The sequence below is a fragment of the Armigeres subalbatus genome, chromosome 1 (assembly GCF_024139115.2).
Source record: "Armigeres subalbatus isolate Guangzhou_Male chromosome 1, GZ_Asu_2, whole genome shotgun sequence".
Taxonomy (NCBI): domain Eukaryota; kingdom Metazoa; phylum Arthropoda; class Insecta; order Diptera; family Culicidae; genus Armigeres; species Armigeres subalbatus.
Window position 1 is genome coordinate 149,565,886 of NC_085139.1, and position 20,311 is coordinate 149,586,196.

The following is a 20,311-nucleotide window of genomic DNA, read 5'->3' on the forward strand; positions in this document are numbered from 1 at the left end:
ATATTATAATGAGCACATACACTTTAAAAGTCAAGTACAGTACAGTACAGGAGAAGGTGCAGCCAGATGTAGTACAGAACCTAATGAGTCGAACGTACGGTTATGGCATTAAATAAAATAAAAATACTAAAGCCGATATAAATATTTGAAAACAATTATGTCTCCCCCCTCGGATTGTTTGCCCAAAAATAATATATTTTGAGGGGACAACAAAATAAAAATTCTGATAATTTTGAGGATTTTCAAAACATTCTTTAACAAGTCCGAGGAGTTTTTTGATTTTTATATTATAATTTTATATAATTTATATAATAAAATATTTGTAACGGCCTAATGGGTTACATTTTATTGTCTGAAGGTTTGAAAAGGATCGATCGACTAGATATTTTTGTACAGCGTCCGTGATGCGATTTGATGTGGGACACCCTTGAAAGACATGCTGCGAGGTTCGTTTGTCAGTATCAAGCTCAGTTGATGACAAAGGGTATATTCTATATGACTTATATCAGAAAGCATTCTAAAAAATAAAATCTGTTAGGCACTACTCGATTATTACGTAGTCTGAATATAAACGATCAATACCATTTAGTATGTGTTATGAAAAAATAAGTTATCATCAACATAAATATACAAAACACAAATGCAACACATGAAAAAAACCAAAATGATTTCTCAATGAATGCAGCCGGTTTAAAAAAAAGCTTAGGAAGCATGGACAAGGTAAATTAACGATCTTATCATTGTGTCGACATAGGTCGCATTGAATGGGAAGTAGGTGTATGCGGTGCGAAATTGTTCAGCAACCGTTCGAACAATACGGACAATAGGTTGCTGATCGAATTACTGTTCCGACCGGATAAGTAAGTACCTGCAGTAGCACTCGTTAAGAGCCTGCAATATAACACCATTCCGGTCGTTTTTGTAGCTATTTTCGCTCGAACTGAATGCGGGCGTGCTCGTCTGCTGGTGCGGCAGCGGTAGATCGACGATTCGACAAGAAAGCGAAGTGGCAATATTTCAAATATTCTCACGTTTTTGCTTTTCTCGCACGGTTGGTTGTACCGAAAGACTGTCGTTTCACTCAAAAATCTATTCCTGTGACTGCATAGCGGTGAGGTGGACCAGATTTTATTCATCAATCGATGTGATTGACACGAGCAGCGTGACGATTTGAAAAATAGCCAAATTCTACGTGACACTTAATTAATTGGTCTTACATATGTGAGTGTAATCTTACGAAATCTCGAAGGGTTTTATTCTTAGATTTTTTCCACGCATTACCGTGAGGCATCGAAATCCGTACACTTAAGCCCCTTCGTATATGAAAAAGTCATTAGAAAATAGGAATCGAATGTAAATAAAACGTTTGTCACTGACACAGGAGCATGAAGGCTTCTAGTTTTGAAATGTTTCACATTTACTCATTAAAAACTACGAAAAACATGATAAAATAATAGATAAAATCTACTACTCCTGACTCGAAATCCGTCCACCGTGGACGGGTTTCGAATCGAAGGATCAAAATCCGTACAGCTATTATTTAACTAAATATTTAAATTGAAGCAGTCTGATTGACAACACTACAACTGTTTATAGTTCGATACGCACCTTGAGAAGCGATCCCTTCGATTTGTACTCCGCTTATCTATATATTATCTTCGCAATTAGCAATTAAAACACAGTTACTTTTGGTGCAATTATGCTCTACCCGAAAACAAAATGGCGGCAAAAACTCCGCGTTTGGTGGGTAGCGATTTGTTTTTGATTTTTGTTGTTTTAATTTCAAAGCCTTCTTTATATTTCTCTGCCTTAGAAGCTTACTGCCTAGTATCTGAACAGGATAAGATAAATTATTTCTACATTAATTATCTTTAACACCCTTTAATTCATTGATATCTCATGAGGTGGACGGATTTCGGTGCTGTACGGATTTCGGTCCCGCACGGTATAGGAGCTGTGGTTAATAAAATTGACTAGAAGAACTGTTCCCATTTCCACATCACTATAACAAATTCTTCTAGTCTTGAAACAAAGTAATAAAGCACCGTTTTGCTAACGTAGGAGCGTGTCTGCCGCTGAAAAAATCACAAAAATAAGAAACAAATCGATTTGCTTTCATCTCGTTGTTTTTGAAAAGATAAATAGAGTTGCTAAGAGATGGAGAAAAAAAAACAGTGCACTTTGTATAATCTGATTGTGATCAAACGATACGACCTGAAGCCAAATGCTAGGAAATAAACTACTAAATAAGTATAATCTGATCGAACTTTTTTGCGCCTACATATACGACGGAATGTGTAACACTGTTGGGTGAATTAATCGATGATTTTCAAAAACAAACTGGAGGCCGCCTGCTAGGCCGCCCTGAAGTGTTTCTTTTCTTCACGCTGCAAGTAGCAAACAAGGGTGCATCGAAGATGTTGCTGGGAAGGTACCTACAACGCACTCACTATGCTGTGCGCGCCTTATGGAGGGGACGATGGAAATCTCTCGAGTGCATTTTATTATGCAGAACATCTGTTTTTTTATTATTCGTTTTGAGGAACCGGAAGCTAGGATTTAGATACGATAGGGCATCAGCACGTATGAAAGGGTGGAGTAGATATGTTTATTTTCATTCAGAGTGTGTATCGAATGCTCATAAGGCTTTCGTCTCATGAATATATTATATTTGGATTTATTGTGGACCTGTACAATTGTTTTCTTGGAACCATGAAGTATCATACTTGACACTACTACTGAATTTCAGATATCCATGAGAAGCGATATACTAAATATCTATGATGTAAAAATCACTGCGCTATACATACGCGAAATGAGCCAATGTCATTAATTTGACATTGTGCATCCAAATACTAGGTTAAAGCACACGGGTATCTCTTATTTAGGTTTTTACCTAAAGTTGTTATTAATTATGCCTTTTGATTTAGTATGCAAATTGAGAAAAGTTACTCATTTCCATAATAGGCTTTGGTCGTTTTATGTGGACCCGGAGATGTTCAATTAGTGCAGATCTGGGGCAACGATGCCCCTCGTACGCATACTTGTTAATCCTTGCCGCAAACACAGAGATTCTGAGATCCCTGCTCGGAAATGATGGATGGTGCGGTAGGTTGCGCGGCAACAAAGTATGGCCAGACCGTGCTGAAGGTGGCTAAGTTTGATTCCCGGTCCGGTTTAGCAAATTTTCGGGTTGGAAATTTTCTAGACTTCACTGAACATAAGTAGGAGAACTGTTCCAATCTCCATCTTACTGAACATATATTCATCTCATCACAGAACAAAGAAATACAGCATCAATTCCGTTGCTTCTTTTTGTCAACATGCGTGCTCAATGTAAACAAAAAAATTACAAAAATAAGAAATAAATCAAATTGCTTTCCATTGTTATGTTTTTGATGGGATGAATATCAAAGCCATGTGATGAATTCCAGGATCAGTTCCTTTATACCATCATAATATATAATAATGCCAAACAGCCTTCTGACTGTCGGTGAACATTAAGTAGTGGTCAGGAGGAAGGAAAGCAATATGCACGCAAAAAAAAGCGTTCATAAATTCGTGAACTAACGAGTTCACGGTGTATTTTTTCGTGAACAACAGTCACGGATTCGGGAATACAGTCACGTTTTCTGGAAAGTTCTGGAAACGTGACTGGTGTTCCCGAATCCATGAATAAAATCACGGTGTATTTTTGCTAGGTCACGAATTCGGGAACGCATTTTTTTGCGTGTGCTCAAGTGAATAGTGTATAGCTGCTTGCTAGCTCAACAGAATACACAGAAATAGGCTCTTTGAGCTCGAAATAGGTGCTATTAAAAATGTTTAAAACACCAAAGCCAGTGAAAAAGTTTGCAAATAATGGAGATATGATCTTCACATTAAAGAAGTCTAGTATTGCATGAACCTTCTACTTCATGGACATATTAAAAATTACAGAGGAGCTGAAAGGGGCTAAGCAGTTAGAACGGACTGGTGTCATTGTCAACTGAATATGGGCTTACCTCCAGCGTCACATACCAGTGGTAAATTCTTATGATTCGAGAATCAGGGCTTTGTTCGAGCAGCTTCTCGAAGTTGTCAATGACCTATACAATATGATAATTTTCCCCGTCTCCTGTCCCGTGAAAGTTAAAGTATCCCAAGAGTAACCGTGGTTCGGCTATAACCGAGCAGATGTGCGAGATAACTCCTCGCGGTATTTGGAGGAAGACACCTATATCGATACTGAGGTTTTTCCTCGGATAGTCACCTGCGACAGCTTCGGTGCCTGACATCGACTCTATATAAGGAGTGCTGTTTTGTTTTGGGAAAACCATTAGGCCAAAACCCATCTGACCGAAAGTCATTTGGTCGAAAAGGTCATGTGGCCGAACCCGAGCAGGAGCGACGACCTCGATAACAGAAATTGGTATGATTTAGCCTTGCATAAGAGGTAAAATACCAAAAAATAATACCAAAAACATATATGCAGAATACTTGAGGCATACCATGCTTAGGTATTTCAATACCAAACGAATAATAATTGGTTATGCATTTGGTATTGAAGTTCAATTTAATAACTGAGTTTGTTATGGCTTAAGTATTGTGCATATTAGTTTTTTGGTATTATTCCTTTGGTATTTTACCTCTTATCCAGGGCTAGTTCATAACAGAGTATGGTATCAATAACATCATATAATCAATAACGGGAATAGGTCATTTGGCCGAATAGATAATTTGACCGAATAGGTCATTTGGCTGAATAGATCATCATTTTAGCCTTATCGACGAAGTTAGCCACCGAAGGATACGAATGACTCTAGGAGGGGCATTTTTGAAGCCCCATGCTGCTTCAGAAGAGCAGTCTGAATAGGAAGACCTGCTTTCAGCATGTAGGGGTCGGAGGCATTAAAAATGTCGAGGATTCCAGAGAACGTGAACATTTTGGTGTCCGGAGGTTATCCGTTCACTCTCTTTGTTTTTGCCTTTCTCGTATACTAAGTATACGTAAAGGCTATATGATCGCTCCAAAAACAAACTTTTTATAGAAGGCTCGGAGACCCATAGTGTTATATACCGATCGACTCAGCTCGACGAATTGAGGTGATGTCTGTGTGTGTGTGTGTGTGTGTATGTGAGTGTGTCTGTGCGCACCCACCCAAAAAAAAAAGTCACTCATTTTTCAAGTACTTATCCTTAGCCGATTTACTCGCAACAAGTTGCATTCGACGCAGGATACTTCACCATTGTTTCCTATTGAAAATTGGTCAGATCGGACTATGGGCTCGAAAGTTATGGGCGAAATACCACTTTTATTATAGAAAAAAATAGTAAAAAAATGTCACTCATTTTTCAGGCACTTATCCTTAACCGATTCACTCGCAACAAGTTGCATTCGACGCAAGATACTCTACCATTGTTTCCTATGGAAAATTGGTCAGATCGGACTATGGGCTCGGAAATTATGGCCAAAATACCACTTTTTTCTAGAAAAATTGAGTTAAAAAATGTCACTCATTTTTCAGGCACTTATCCTTAACTGATTTACTCGCAACAAGTTGCATTCAACGCAGAATACTCTCCCATTATTTCCTATTGAAAATTGGCCAGGTCGGACTATGGGCTCAAGAGTAATGGCCAAAATACTATTTTTATAATGCACGAGAAAGGCACCATTCCCTGCAAGGTGGATTAATCAGGGTTTTTTTCTAGATGAAAAATCGAAAAAATGGAACAAATAGGATTTTATATGTTCTGGGAAGCGGTGGAACCTCTCATTCATCCTGAATCCTGAAGCTAGAAGCTAGACTTTTTTTATTTCTCCCTGCTTTGGATTTGATCATGTCGGAAAGTGTCTCGGGTTCTGGTTTACTCGTTTCCTAATTTTGAGTCGGAGCTACCTTGATCGTAGAAAGGAAGAGGACCAATGAATTCCAAAGTACACAACCCAGCTCCTAATAAATCAACTGAAAACTAATGAACTCTTACATTTAATCAACGCACAATGTTCTGTGGAATTGTTCTTCAACAAATCAGTTGCCGTTTTTTGTAAATCTGGGCTCAGTCTGTTTTTTCGAATCTATTTCGGTGACGAAAGAGTGACTGAGGTGTATTTTACTAGGGTGAGAGTACCGGTTTTGGCATATTAGTGCCTAATTTGGCCAACCCTGAAAAATGCATATTTTTCAAAAAAAATATTGGTCAGTTTCAGCAGCGTAGAAAGATAAGGGTTATAATCTCCTGTTACAGCTAATAAAACCTTCGAAAATTGCTTCAATCAAATGCGCCAGCTCATGCAACCGATCAAGTTGCAATTTTCAGAGAACGATTTTCTCAACCAAAGCTAAAATCCTGGGGGTGCCCCGTAAAAGGGTAACTTTTCACTCCTTATACCAGGCTAGGATAGTCTAATGTTCATCCCAACAAACACTGGAGGCGAGTGAAGCGCTTATTAGGCCAACATCAGTGCACTTAAAAAACTAGCTTATTCAGCTGAAATTGTTTGTTGGAATGGCAAGGGTTTGAATCCAAAAAAGAATGAAAAAATCAAAAGGATTGTATACAAGACACGACGTAGACGCTGGACGACGTAAGGACATCGTCACGATTGATTTTTCTACCGTAACTAAGCGACTGTGATTTGTACATTGAAGAAATTTCTTCTCGGATTAGCTTTCTTGTGCGTAGAAAGTTGGTCTTGAAAAGAACTGATTTATTTTCCATAATGCGCCTTCCTAATAACAAACATCAACAAACCTAAATGAGATTCTAGTTAGGAAGTTTCACATGACTGCTATTGATGACATTCATCCGAATTAATTTTTGCAGCGTCTTCCTCTGACGCGCGCTCGTGATTGTGCTAACGACGGGACTGCCTTCGCTGGGCAATTAATTTGCACTTTGAACAAAACTCGTCTCGGCTCAACCTGGTATAGAATGATGTGGTGGTTCTGTGAAGAATCGACTAATTTCCAGTAATGCGACTTTCGGTTTGGTTTTTTGTAGAATTTGCATGGAATTTCAAAAAGACGAGCTCGGTGGTCTAACGGCTACCGATTCTGCCTTATAAGCAGGAGGCCAAGGATTCAATTTTAGGGTCATCTCTTTCGTACTGTGTATTTCTATCTTAGTTCTTTCTGTGTTTCACGTTTTACCAAAACGATTCATACTGTGAAAACCTTCCGTGGCACCTCTGAGAGGTCGTACAGTTCTCTGCATCTTTCTTAAGTAGTACTGATGTAGGGGAGACTGGGTAGACTTGATCCCATTTTCTGATTTCCGATATATCACAACCAAAAATAAATAAACATACGCGATTTCCACACAGACTCTCTAAGAAATATAGTATTTAACTTTACTGATGTATGACAGTCCTTAAATCATTGTTGTTATTGATACACAATTGATTTTTTGGAGTACTGTCAAAAATCGACTTTGAAAATATTCGGGGGAAATTGATCCCTCTCCAAGAACTTGCTTTGATAAAATTAGAAAGGTGCCCTCAGATTTTTTTAAAAATATTTTCCCTTCAAAATACGCGGAATTATCGAATTGCTGTGCGTATACACGAACGATTTTTTTTATTGAACTCGACAGCACATGCAATTTTAAAATTTGGGGAGACTTGATCCCATTTCTATGAGATCTACGCAATAAATCATTTTTCCTGCCAACCCTTCATCAAAACTACAACAATCTACAACAAATTAGAAGCCTAGTTTCGCCAAATTTTTGTATGGGTGACTAACGGGGGATCAAGTGTCCCCATATTGAGGCAATAACTTCAAATCTAAATATTCTAAAACTTTGATGGAATGTTGACATTTTCATCAGTACAGATCAATAAGCATATTTATGGCTTGTTGCTGTAAAAAAAACGAAAGACTTTGGTCATTGTTATGAAAAGTTGTTCAAATTTTGCGTTGCCAATAAAATAATCTTTAGGAAGGTCAAAACATACAAACCTCCCTGCAGAATAAATAAGGTTGTTAATCCAAAAAATAACTCACCACATAAAGGTCATTTGTCTAGAGGATCTATACTAAAAAATACGCTAGAACAAAACTACTTTACTTCTCGATAAAACAGGGGGTGATCAAGTCTCCCCGGGGATCAAGTCTACCCACCTTCCCCTACGTTAAATTCTAATCCCATCCTTATAGGAATCTGGCACTAACAATTCAATATTTCTATAATATTCAGTAACATTTCAATTGGTATTCAGTATTGAGGATCAAGATCACATAGGAACTTATGACCATTATGGATTAAAACCGAAATATTTGCTTAGAAGCAAGTGTTCCACATATGAGTCATGATCGAAATATGACAACCAGACACCATAATCTTGGTTTCTGATATAGAAATAATAAATCTACTCAGCAATTATATTAAAACATGATTTCGTAAACAGCGAAACAAAAACTTATTGATAGTTTATAATATTTTAATTGCCATTGTTATTCATTACAGACAACCCGAACTACTTCGATGAAGAGGTTGCTACAAAGTGCGGTGAAACAAACAACAAAAGTTTCTTCCTGTTCAAGAAGCGACATTCCTCGGGCAAATTGATAACATCAAAGCCCGTCTCCATAAACACCGAACCTCTTCCGGGGGCTCACAAGCGTCGCGGAAGTTTGAAAGGATTGCTACGGTCCCGCAGCAATAGCACCACATCGCCATCGGTCAAAGCGGGAGCCGACCCGTCGAGTACTAGGAAGCACAGCACGCTTGATTACCGGAACCAGGGTGCCAGCAGCATCCGCGACCGGTGGGATTCTTTTAATGATTCGTTTTCGGAAAACAGCGCCAACGATGATGTGTTCTATTCGAATTCCATGTGAGTCATTTACCTTCCTTCGTTCTGTGCTAAAATTACCTATTGTTTACAATAACATTCTCTCTTCAGTGACTCGAAGTGCAGCAGCTTGCAGCAGGGGCGGAGAGAGATTCTTCGAAGCGAGGAAGCAATCTCCAGCGAAACAAGGCGGCATTCGATTGGAACGTTCATGATGAAGGAGCACATGCGGACCGGATCAATTTCTGATGAGGTATGTAACATGATAATTAAATCAGGGTGAATAGTGGAGCGCACCGACAACTATCGGATTGTGAATGGAGTTACATAATAGGATTCAAGTTTAGTTCTAGCACAGTCATTTACGAAAATGCTAGTTTAGTGAATTGTAGTCATGTAATTTGATATAATTTGGTGACAAAGTTTCTCTGTACATACATATATGACAGCAGAACTAGATGAATACAAGTTAAGGAATAAATAGTGCACATATGGTATCTAAATGACTGTTCAAATACTGAAAAAAATATAACGATTTAAAATTTTCAGTTAAAATATAAAATGGTTTACTTTAGCAATATCCATACATTCCTGCTCGATCAAAACTATTTAGCCGCATTCCAACCCAATGGTCGTAGGTAGCTACCATTCAAATACCACTGCACGTGATGGTCAAGTATTTAATGACACGTACCACATGGCTATGAAGCTCACGAAATGATGTTACCATTCACGTGAAAAATTGTTATTGGCTTAGTGGCTTCCTTTGAATCCTATGTTTACTCTCCTGTGGAACAAAATAAAGATCAGAAAAAATCAGATAATAAAGCTGTTTTCAAAATGAGATGTTGTAGCTGTATAACTTCGCTAAAATTGTGTGAATAAAGCTTGAACAGAAGTTGCGATAAGAAGTAGTACAGATATAATTTAACACAGCGCTGAATTAAATAATCACACTGATGTTGGTTAAACTAGTGAATGTTTGTTGGGACGTCCCAACAAACAATTTTGGCTGAATATGCTAGACTAGGGTAACTGTACCAGTTTTGCCCATGTTCCTAATTTGACCAGTTTCTTACATAACTCCGAAAATAAAGCAATTTTTAAGGGTTTTATTAGCTCGAACAGAAGATATATCCATTGTGCTTCCTCGCTATTGAAACTGATTAATATTTTTTGGAAAATTGGGTTGGCCAAATTAGGCACTATGGTTGCCAAAACCGGTACACCTAGTACTACTAGATTTTTAGCTAAAACTGGCTGTTTTGGCAGAATAAACGTTTTAGCTTCTTCCGAGGTTTGTTGGGGTTACATCCAGGGCAAACATTACCTCCCGTTATCTCATTTTCAGTTATATTTTATAGCACAATTAAAACTGGAAATCGGTTGCCATCATAAGTAAACATAGTTTAATATAAAAAATTTTCTGTCGTTTGACTACTAAAAGAGTAAATTTACTCTGAACTATACTACTTGGCGGCTTCAGCAGTGTAATTATTTTTTTAATAACAGGCCCCTCAGTTAGCCTTCCGAGCAAAAGCGTAGGATTGCCTATCCGGAGATCGCGAGTTCGTTTCTCGGATATTGTCAACCACATTAGTGGTGGAAGGACTTCTCCTAGAGGTCAACCTTTTGTTGCCCATACTGTAAAAGACGAACTTCCCAGCTCTGAAGCGATTCCTTTTTTTGCAAGCATGGTGTGAACCCTTGCCTCCATGTAGATGGAATATAGTTGGTCTTAGACTTGCCTTACAAATCTTAATTATTAATGAATGCAGCGTAGCTTCACCGTTACTGAAAACATTTCATCTGGTTCTGCAGAGTTATACGGATGGAAAGAACGCCCTGGCTTTCGTAAAAATATTGTCAGCCATGTCTCATACGGCCTTTTTGGTTTCATCAGATATTTCAGATGTACTTGATGAACATCTTTTGCCTTCAAGCGATCCATAACTTTCTGGATTTACGCACATAATGGACCCAGGAAAATGGATTTCCAAAATAAACTTTAAAGTTTCATTTCAAGTTTTTGAGAAAGAGCCGTACTCATATGTAAGATTCGTTAGTTCACTCGTACGATGTTTTGTAAGTGCCATCAGAAGTCTTTGGGAGTATCGCTAATATTTTCTCTAATACCCCGCCGTTAACAACTATTCTACGCCATCCTTTTGATGGTTGGTGGCTTAGTTGGTCAAAATCAAATCAGCTCGGACTAAATTCGAGCGACCGGGAGCGGGGTCATTGTTGAAAAATAATCAGGCGTTTGTACCGAGAATACACAAACTACTATGTATTTTTTATGGTTTTTCCCTAAGATGGTACTAAGATTGTTCGTGTGCGATATTATTGGTCGAACAATTTGAGTGTTGGTGTATCGGTTAGTGAGAAAGAACTTGGGGGTGTTATATTAACCGAAAAGTGGTGTCAATGTTATTCAAACTTTTTTGACCGTTGTTAAGTATTTAGACCTGCAAAGAAACTCTAGGACGATTTATTTGAATTGCAGTGTAATTATCAAATGAACGTGGACATTTTTTTGTGTGTGGTATCCTTTACTGTTGCAACGCTCACTATTAAGGTTGACAACTCGTAAACGATCAATCTCATAAGAAAATTCAACAGTTTGTTGTATGGGTTTTGGACAAATAACTTTATACTGCATGGATTGTTAAGTTATGTCGTCATAAAAACTCAGCCATTTTTCGCGTGCAAAACTTAAGGTCAAATGTATATTCAAATATAGACATATGAGAGCTTTTCATATATTGATATTTAGTGTAGTTATGGTTGATCCAATGTAAAACTCTTTGAATACCGTAACGTAAAATGTGATGTTATATTCTTCATTGTAATAATGGCTATGACTTCATAACACGCTGTTTTTCATTATGCTGGTTAAGCAAGCTGTTTTTAGCTAACTGCTATTTCTGAGTTTTGATTCAAGAAGCCATTGAAATATCCAATAATTTAATCCAATCATTTATTCTACAATTTACAGGTTCCTAAAATGCTGGCTCCAAAGGCCCCTACTGTAACCAAAGGCATCCAAAGACAAGGTAGGTGATGAATTGTTTTATCCTTGTGACATTTATTATATTTTTATTTATCTCATATCTTAGCCATTTGTGTTATCTACTGTATCATTATATAGTTGTTTTGAAATATTACTTTAATGTCATTAGTAATGCAAATATGTATTCAGGATATTTGTCCATGATTCTAGTCCAACATGATATACGGCCTTAAAAAGAATTCAAATTTGACTGACGGGATCTTCTTCTTCTTATTGGTATTACATCCCCTACTGGGACATTGTCGCCTTGCAGCTTAGTGTTCGTTAAGCCTTTCCACAGTTATTAACTGCGAGGTTTCTAAGCCAAGTTATTATTTTTGCAGTTGTATATCATGAGGCTAACACGATGATACTTTTATGCCCAAGGAAGTCGAGAACATTTCCAACCCGAAAATCTCCTAGATCGGACCGGGGAATCGAACCCAGTCACCTTCAGCATGGTCTTGCTTCGTAGCCGCGCATTTTCCCGCACTGCTTAGAAAGGTCCCTGTTGGGGTCCAAATACATATTAATCAAGTCGAGTCAAGCACGAGACACTAAAGACGGTCTCACAGTTGAGGTCAAAATACGTATCTGCAAAGCTAAAAAAATCGTGGTGTAATTAAATGGAAAGTACTAAACTCGTCTTGGACAGTTGAAGACATTCCACTAAAAGAGCTTAAAAATGTTTTCCAAGTATTTCATATTTTTGATTTATTTGCCTATGGCATTATGGCTTATAGTTCGTAACACAATCTTAGCTATGCAAAGGATTTCCAATCCAGAGCATAGAATGCTGTTGATTAATTGTTGATCATATGGCCCTATCTGACGTTTTAGAAATAATCAAGTAAACAATTCAGATCCAACCAATCCCGTTCATGCATCACCAATACGGACATCCGATTGGTGTAAGTTACGGAACTCTTGGGCCACCGTTTTAATTTCGCTGTGCCGTGTTTCGCGTGCGCGTCAATTTCGTACGAGATGTCACGGAGGTCGGTCGACGGCATCTGGTAGCGATTCCATCCGATAGGTAGCAGTGGCATCAATGACGTCAGCGGCGGTCATCGATGGTGGAGCAGAAGGTCGGTCGACGGCATCCGGTATCGATTCCATCCGATAGGTAGCAGTGGCATCAGTGGCGGTCATCGATAGTGGAGCAGTGGATCATTAACGGTCGGGTCGGCTGCAGCAGTCGAGTGAATTTTTCGATAGCGTCTGCAGAACTGAGTGGTCTGGAATAAGTTCTGACGCCATATTTGTCTCGCAAGAATTAAACTAATGAGTAGTTGCTGATCGTGATTGGAGACATTATTGAAAATAAATCGATTCTTTTCAGGAACACTGTTGTATTCGAAAGAAAGTTGAGAGGATTTTTTCCAAAGTACAACCGTCAGTGACAAATTCATTTGGCTGTCGTCGGTGAAATATTTTCGCATGATTTTGTTTCTAATATGCGCATTATTGAAAATAAATCGATTCTTTTCAGGAACATCATTTGTTCAAGCGAAAGTCAAAGCGAGACGACGTAATCATTTTCGAAGGCTTTCATAGATGTGAAAAAATTCTCCGCAGTACAAAAAGCACGTGTTATCAAAATCGCCATAATCCACCGCGTTGTGACCAAATTTTCAAAAATATCAAAGTAGCTTTTTTTTCTGTAGCTATGTTTTATTAGGCGACTATCTGGCGCATATTTTTCGTTGCGACTAAAAATAAGCGGAGGAGTAGATTTTTTCATGCTCGGTACAATACTGTTTTCTGTAGCTATCAGTTTGCACTAACATGACGATCACGATCACGACATTACGATTGATGAAGTGTACTACCTTTCACACCTTAGCATAATTGGTGTAGTTGGTGGTGGTGGTGGGGATTGAAGCAGAACAAAACAAAAGATAACAAATAGACTATTGCACAAATTAAAACGTGGTTGATCTTATACATCTGTTTGCACGGTGTTCAGACATTATCTAGCACTTTTTATTTCTTTGCACTGATTCATAAACTGCCTTGAATTCAATGAACAGATGTTGAGTAGACCTCTTCATGTTTTCAAAAAGTATCAAAAATTCAACCGGTCAGCCAAGAATCACAATTCTTATGCTAAAATAAGTCTCCTGTCAAATTTTCAGCTAATTCGGATAAAATTTCGAGGTGGCTCAAGTCGATTTAGTGTTTTTGGGCTATTTTCAATTTTGGAAAAAATCTAACAAGAGATATAAACGTCGAAAATTATCGCAACAACCTCTATACGGAAGCTTTTGGTGTGCTCTACAAGTCTTGTGAACATTGCGATTCGTTCCGTTCACGTTTTGTCCATGTTAAAGTGATTTTCAAGCTTTTAAGTGCATAACAATACTGTTCCCCCCAAAAGTCGTTGTTCTACAAAATTCTTGAGTTTATGACAAATGATTGTTAATTTATTATATTATAGTTCCTCTTTTTTCCCTGGAAATTTGAGTATACTAATTGACCATGTGCGATTTACCGTTAAATTATTAAAAATCAGAAGCTGAACATTTGTCATAAATTTGCACGCTGAGATTTCTTCAAACAAGTTGTTCAAACAAAGAAGCTTCGATTTCACTTGTTACTACAATGCACTCAATGTTAAAAGCATGCAGACATATGATGAATTTAACAAAATTTGGAAATAGATTGTAGTAAGCATCAAATATCATATGATTTAATTTATGTTTTGTTCGAACAACTTGCTTGAAGAAATCCTAATGTTGCGATAGTTTTCGACGATTATATCTCTTGTTAGATTTTTTCCAAAATTGAAAATAGCCAAAAACACTAAATCGACTTGAGCCACCTCGAAATTGTATCCGAATTAGCTGAAAATTTGACAGGAGACTTATTTTAGCATAAGAATTGTGATTCTTGGCTGACCGGTTGAATTTTTGATACTTTTTGAAAACATGAAGAGGTCTAATGTTGAGTCTACAAATTGCACCCTCAGAATTTATCAAGGATCAACCGGAGGTCAAACATCAGATCCGACGTTGATTGATTACGGAAACCTGCATTGTACTCGTAGACAAAGGACTTCTCAAGTGATTTCAGTTAGTTAAACAGTGATAGAATAATGTTCACCGAGTTGAGAAGGCCAATTTCTCTTTCTGTGTCGTTTCTTATTGATCGGGCATATAAGGCCATCCAACCTGCCGATACGCATTTCTGCATCCTATAGGTGATAGGTGATTCTATTACTATTACCGTCTATACTGTTTGGTGTTTTTAATTCTTCCTAAGCAATGGAGAGGGAATCTGCTCGACAGACATCCTGGGTTGTCCAGGAAGTGCGGGGTTAGGGACCACCTCCGACAGCAAACGAGGGAGGCAGGACTACATCCCCGACCCGCTAAACCGTTTCCATTGCTGCCAAGCCCATAGTCCCTTTCTGTACAACCAGAAAGTAATGCTTCAAAGGGGGGCCAGTGCACGACGCACCCTCGAGGTTAGCTGCGTGTCCTTGCAGCATCGAACATCGTGACTCGCTTTTTTAGATGAACACCATGGTGTTCGTGCCAGCGCATTGTCGGCTTTTCAGGTGGCCTTACCACGCCCTATGTCCTCGGAAGGTGGGAAGGGTAGACTTCGCGCCTGCTTCCTTCTGCACGACTGGTTTCAAGAATGATGATGATTTTTGTTTTGTTTTATTTTTATGGGGAAGTGCTGGGGTGGCATTGTGCATCTCGATTCGAACGTAATTCTATCGAGTCGAACATGTTTGGCATTACGGGTTTCGATTCGATCTCGAAAACGACTCATCGTTCGAGTATGCTCGAGGAGGTACAAGAATAACGAGATGTTTTGGCATTATGGAAACTTGATAGCACACTGAAAAACGACCCAAGTCGAATGAAAAACACTCGTCACCTTTATAGCTTTCGAATGTTGTTCGAGAGTTATTTCGTGCTGAAAGTTTTTCATTATATTTGTTATTATTTCTCTACGGGAAGAGAATAAATGTTTTATTATTGTCTCTTGAGGAAAGGAATGTCATTAGTATACCTACTTTTATAATTTCCAGTCTATATGCAATCTCTAATTATCCCGAAATCTGCGTAAAAACGATTTCAACTTAAATAGGTTTTTTGAAGTTTTCACGTATTGTTTGAGGATTTCGATAAATCGCGTGAAAAATCTATGAGGAAAATCTGCGTAAAAACGTGTATATTCCAAAATCTACGTAAAAATAGATGAGTTAAATAAAAAAACGCGCATGAGATGACTCAAGTGCATTTAACTAAAACACATGGAAACATCAAAGTAATTTATTATCAAATTCTTCTTTAGCTTGAAATTATTTAGCTCAAAATTGGATCTGTGGCATACACTCGAATAAACATAAAACTTATAATTTGTGTCGTAACAATATCTCAATTTACAAAACATGTCGTATCGGCATAATGTTTTAATTGGTTGCAACTACTCAATAAATAATATTGCTTTTTAAAGTCATTGAGCACAAATTGCTTGTTTATAAATTAACTGCCAATTCATGCCCTGAAGGATGCCTTTCCAACAGGCAACATGCTACACGCAGATGAAATTACTCTTATTCTCTCTATTTACTCACTCTCGCCATGCGCTTAAGGTTGTCTCTCCAGCGGATGGCATACTAAACACGGAGCCAGCTATCTCTTATTCTCTCTGTTTACATTTAGTTTGACAGAACAGACTCGATTGAGCTAGTACAGCACCATTCGAAATCTTGTACTGCGACTGAATGAGGTCGAAAGAAATACATAATGCCGCAATTTTTTCGAAACGAATCCAAAAACATACGAATCGAGTGATTCGATTCGAGATGCGCAATGTCACCCCTGGTTTGCTAATGTCGAAGGATTTTCAGGATCTGTAAGCATCATTGGACTCCATGGCCGATAAGAAACCGACATCGGCGACATGCATTCTCGACAGGCTATTGGACTTCGGTACATCTCTTTGAAACGGAATTTCATCTGTCATGATTCAACTAGCTGCACTGTAATCGTCTGCTTTTAACAGTACTGCTAGAACTATAGTATTTTTCTAAAGTCTAGTACGAAACTCAAGTAACTTATGGAACTAGAGAATTATGCCGGACTTGTCAAGTCTAATCAATAAAGCCAATGGTCAGATGTACTTCAAAATCACACAGGTGTTGTCTGAACATGGCTGTTTTGAGAAGTCCAGAACTTTAAGAACAAATTACAGTTACATGATTCCATGGTAGTTGTCGCATACAGTCAGATCCTCTTACTTGCAGCTGTCCAGAAAAGTCGTGGTGTCCCAGATATTGCAAAACAGTTGAAGCAGCACATGCGTGGATGGCATGGCGTCGGTTTTCAGCATCTATACCTATTTCCTACAGTGATATGGCTGCAAAGTTAACGCAGCTGATGCGTCATACTTCTTCTTCTTCTTCTTATTGGCATTACATCCCCACACTGGGACAGAGCCGCCTCACAGCTTAGTGTTCATTAAGCACTTCCACAGTTATTAACTGCGAGGTTTCTAAGCCAAGTTACCATTTTTGCATTCGTATATCATGAGGCTAACACGATAATACTTTTATGCCCAGGAAAGTTGAGACAATTTCCAATTAGAACGGCACCGGGAATTGAACCCAGTCACCCTCAGCATGGTCTTGCTTTGTAGCCGCGCGTTTTACCGCGCGGCTAAGGAGGGCCCCAATGCGACGTAACTCTTGGCGGTAAATGTCGAGATGATGATTGTTGGACGGGCGTCAAAACTTGAAGTTGTTAAAATTGCTCCAGCCAACGTTTCGGGATGATCAGTTGGCTCAAAGTTTCAGCAGTTGTGGTTTTCCCTCCAGTCCGGGGGACTGTTCGGATTCAGCGCTGATCTAGGCAGGACAGGCGGGTGTGGTTGTACAGTCCTGTCGATAAGGGGGAGGGGCAGAACCGGAGATTATCGCCTCTTCCACGGTTCCTTTCGACGCCTGAATGAAGCGGGATTAAGTGCACCCGTGGATGTAAGCTCGGTAACTCGCCAACGTGGACTGCTGAAATGTTGGTTGGATTTGTTAGAACAGCTTCTTCACGTTTCAACCAGTATTCTGCCAGAAGCAGCCATCCGATGCGTGAAATTCAAATGGACCCCCGAGGCCGACTGACGTTCAGCGGTGTGGAGGTGCCTCAATTCGGGAATATACTGCCCCGATTAGTATCATTCTGGAGCAAGTTAATAAGTTGAAAGTGTTCCTTTGTTTGCTATTCATTGGCTACGGAATTACGAGAATCTGTGGGGCGTCCTGGGATGCAAAACAAATTTCCGATAGAATATTCGGCCCTATAAAAGCGCACTACGAGTCTTTTACGCACGATGTCCTACTCAGCGGAGCTTTTCCTGGTCAAATGAGTCGTGAATGCATTTTATCTCCGCCGTCGCTAATTAGCGTAATCCATAAAATCATGGGGGTGCGATAGACCGTGTACCATATCATGGCCATGGCATGGGCTGCTCTGGCAGTTTATTGCTGTGGAACATCTAGACGACTCGGACGGAGAAGCACAATTCAAACCGATTCGGTTGCATTAACTCATTTATGACTGAATTTGGTTGTATACGAGTAATAGTAAATTGTTCACAACATGTGTGCTGCCTGGGACTCTATATTAGTACTATGACGCTCTGTTATGCGGAATGGGCTCAACGACCGGAACATTCTTTGCGACGGGTCTCACGTTCGTAGGACCAGGCCGTTGAGGGTCAACGAGGACAGCCACACAAACTTTGCGGTAGCCTGGCGTGCGGTTGAGGCTTTCAATATATTGACAGCCTGATATCGTCGGAATTAGGATCGGCATGGGAGCACGAGTCAAGAAGCCTGGGGTTGTCTTCGTGAGTTTGCGCCAAAGTTCGAGTGTTCGTCGTGTTTATAGGCAAAGATCACTCAGTGATGTCTAAGTCTGTCTCATTTCCAGAATTGAACTAAAAAGTGACAGTGCGAAAATTTAAAAATCACCCGTTCATAAGAATGGCTGCTACACTGCAAGACCAATAAGACATCAATCATACATGATTCGACATCTGTCAAAAGTGATCTTTTTCTGCAAGCATGGTTAATCGATAATTATTTAACTGTCACTTTTCAGTTTAATTCGGGAAATGAGGCAGACCCAAAACTGCATAATTTAGACTGCAGAAATGTCTACGAGTTATCACGGCTGGTCAATTTTTTGTCAATCAAATACCGATATCAATAAAAAATTCAAAAACGTGGATGGAGTTGGGTCAGCCACATATTGTGAGGAGGCGGATACGAAATCTGTAAGCAAGAGTCCCCTTAATATTCGGATCCTGGTGTCCTATGCATATAGAATATTTCAATTTGGTTTATTATTTGGTTTCACATTTATGGTCTAGAAATAATATATTTCATGTCAAGTAACAAAGAGCTATGCATAATGATTAAAATTGATAAAAACAAAAATTTTCCAAAGATATGTTTTTTTCATCCTTTAATATTTTTGGAAATTTGAACGGGGGGTGAATTTACCAAATCTTTGTACAACGACCTACAGCATTGCGGTTGAACATGTCAGCGGAATGGGAGATCTATAACCTGCTATCACAGGCCAACTAGCAATTTAAGCTGAATAAACCAGTTGTTCAAGGAAAGAAGCATATTTTTAATGGAGTAAGCCTTATTCACCTTCTAATGTTTGCTGGGAGGTTTTCCATTTATGCAGCTCAACCTAATTTGTACATGGAGCGAACCAAATAATTGTTAGCCACATTTGTTTCAGCCGATATCAAAATTGACAACATATTTTTAGAACTCACCATTAATAAGAACTAATAGAATAACGAAGAACCGTTATGTGCTGCATTTTTTTACTGCGTTATTGACGCGAACCAAACTCTGTTCCATATTTAGACACCTATATAGAAGCAAAGTTCGAATGGAGCGCATCCGCTTTATGTTGATCAGTTATTTATTTAAACCTACTTCCAGCTTCTTGTTCGATTGATTGGCGGTAATGTTTACTTCTTTTATAGCTGCTAGTCGTCTTCCGGTTTAGAAATTAATTCCGTTATAGACCAAACGCATACGGTTGAATCAATGAGTATGTTTTGTTCTCGATAATAAGTATTTAATTGATTAAGTCAGTCAATTTCATAAGCGTGGGTGGGTGTGCGGTTTTGTGGTATGGGAATGAGTCGAATGGTCACTTCACGAAGGTTACAAACCTTCTTCTTTCTTGGTATTATATTCCCCACTAGGACATTTCCATCTCACAGTTAAGTGATCAGAAAATAAAAAAAAATTGAAAAGTTCTGTAAAATTTCTAAGTTACATTTTTTGCCATCGTATCAAGATGATGCTCTCATGTCTAGGGAAGTCGAGAAAATTGTCTCTCCACAAATTCCCTTACTTACATACACCTGACTGGGAATCAAACAATTTTGTGTGTCGGGATTTGCGAACAGTACCTCATAATCTCTCAGGT

The 20,311-nt window shown here is 38.8% G+C and overlaps 1 protein-coding gene across 1 annotated transcript in view; it reads left to right on the forward strand.

Annotated features, from left to right (window-relative positions):
* LOC134205246 (uncharacterized) overlaps positions 1 to 20,311 on the forward strand; it is a 58,489-nt gene that overhangs the window by 16,049 nt on the left and 22,129 nt on the right. Inside the window, exons 2-4 of the mRNA XM_062680327.1 lie at positions 8,455 to 8,824; positions 8,894 to 9,035; positions 11,781 to 11,838. Of these exons, the coding sequence (XP_062536311.1) occupies positions 8,455 to 8,824; positions 8,894 to 9,035; positions 11,781 to 11,838 (570 nt within the window). The remainder of the gene's footprint in view (positions 1 to 8,454; positions 8,825 to 8,893; positions 9,036 to 11,780; positions 11,839 to 20,311) is intronic.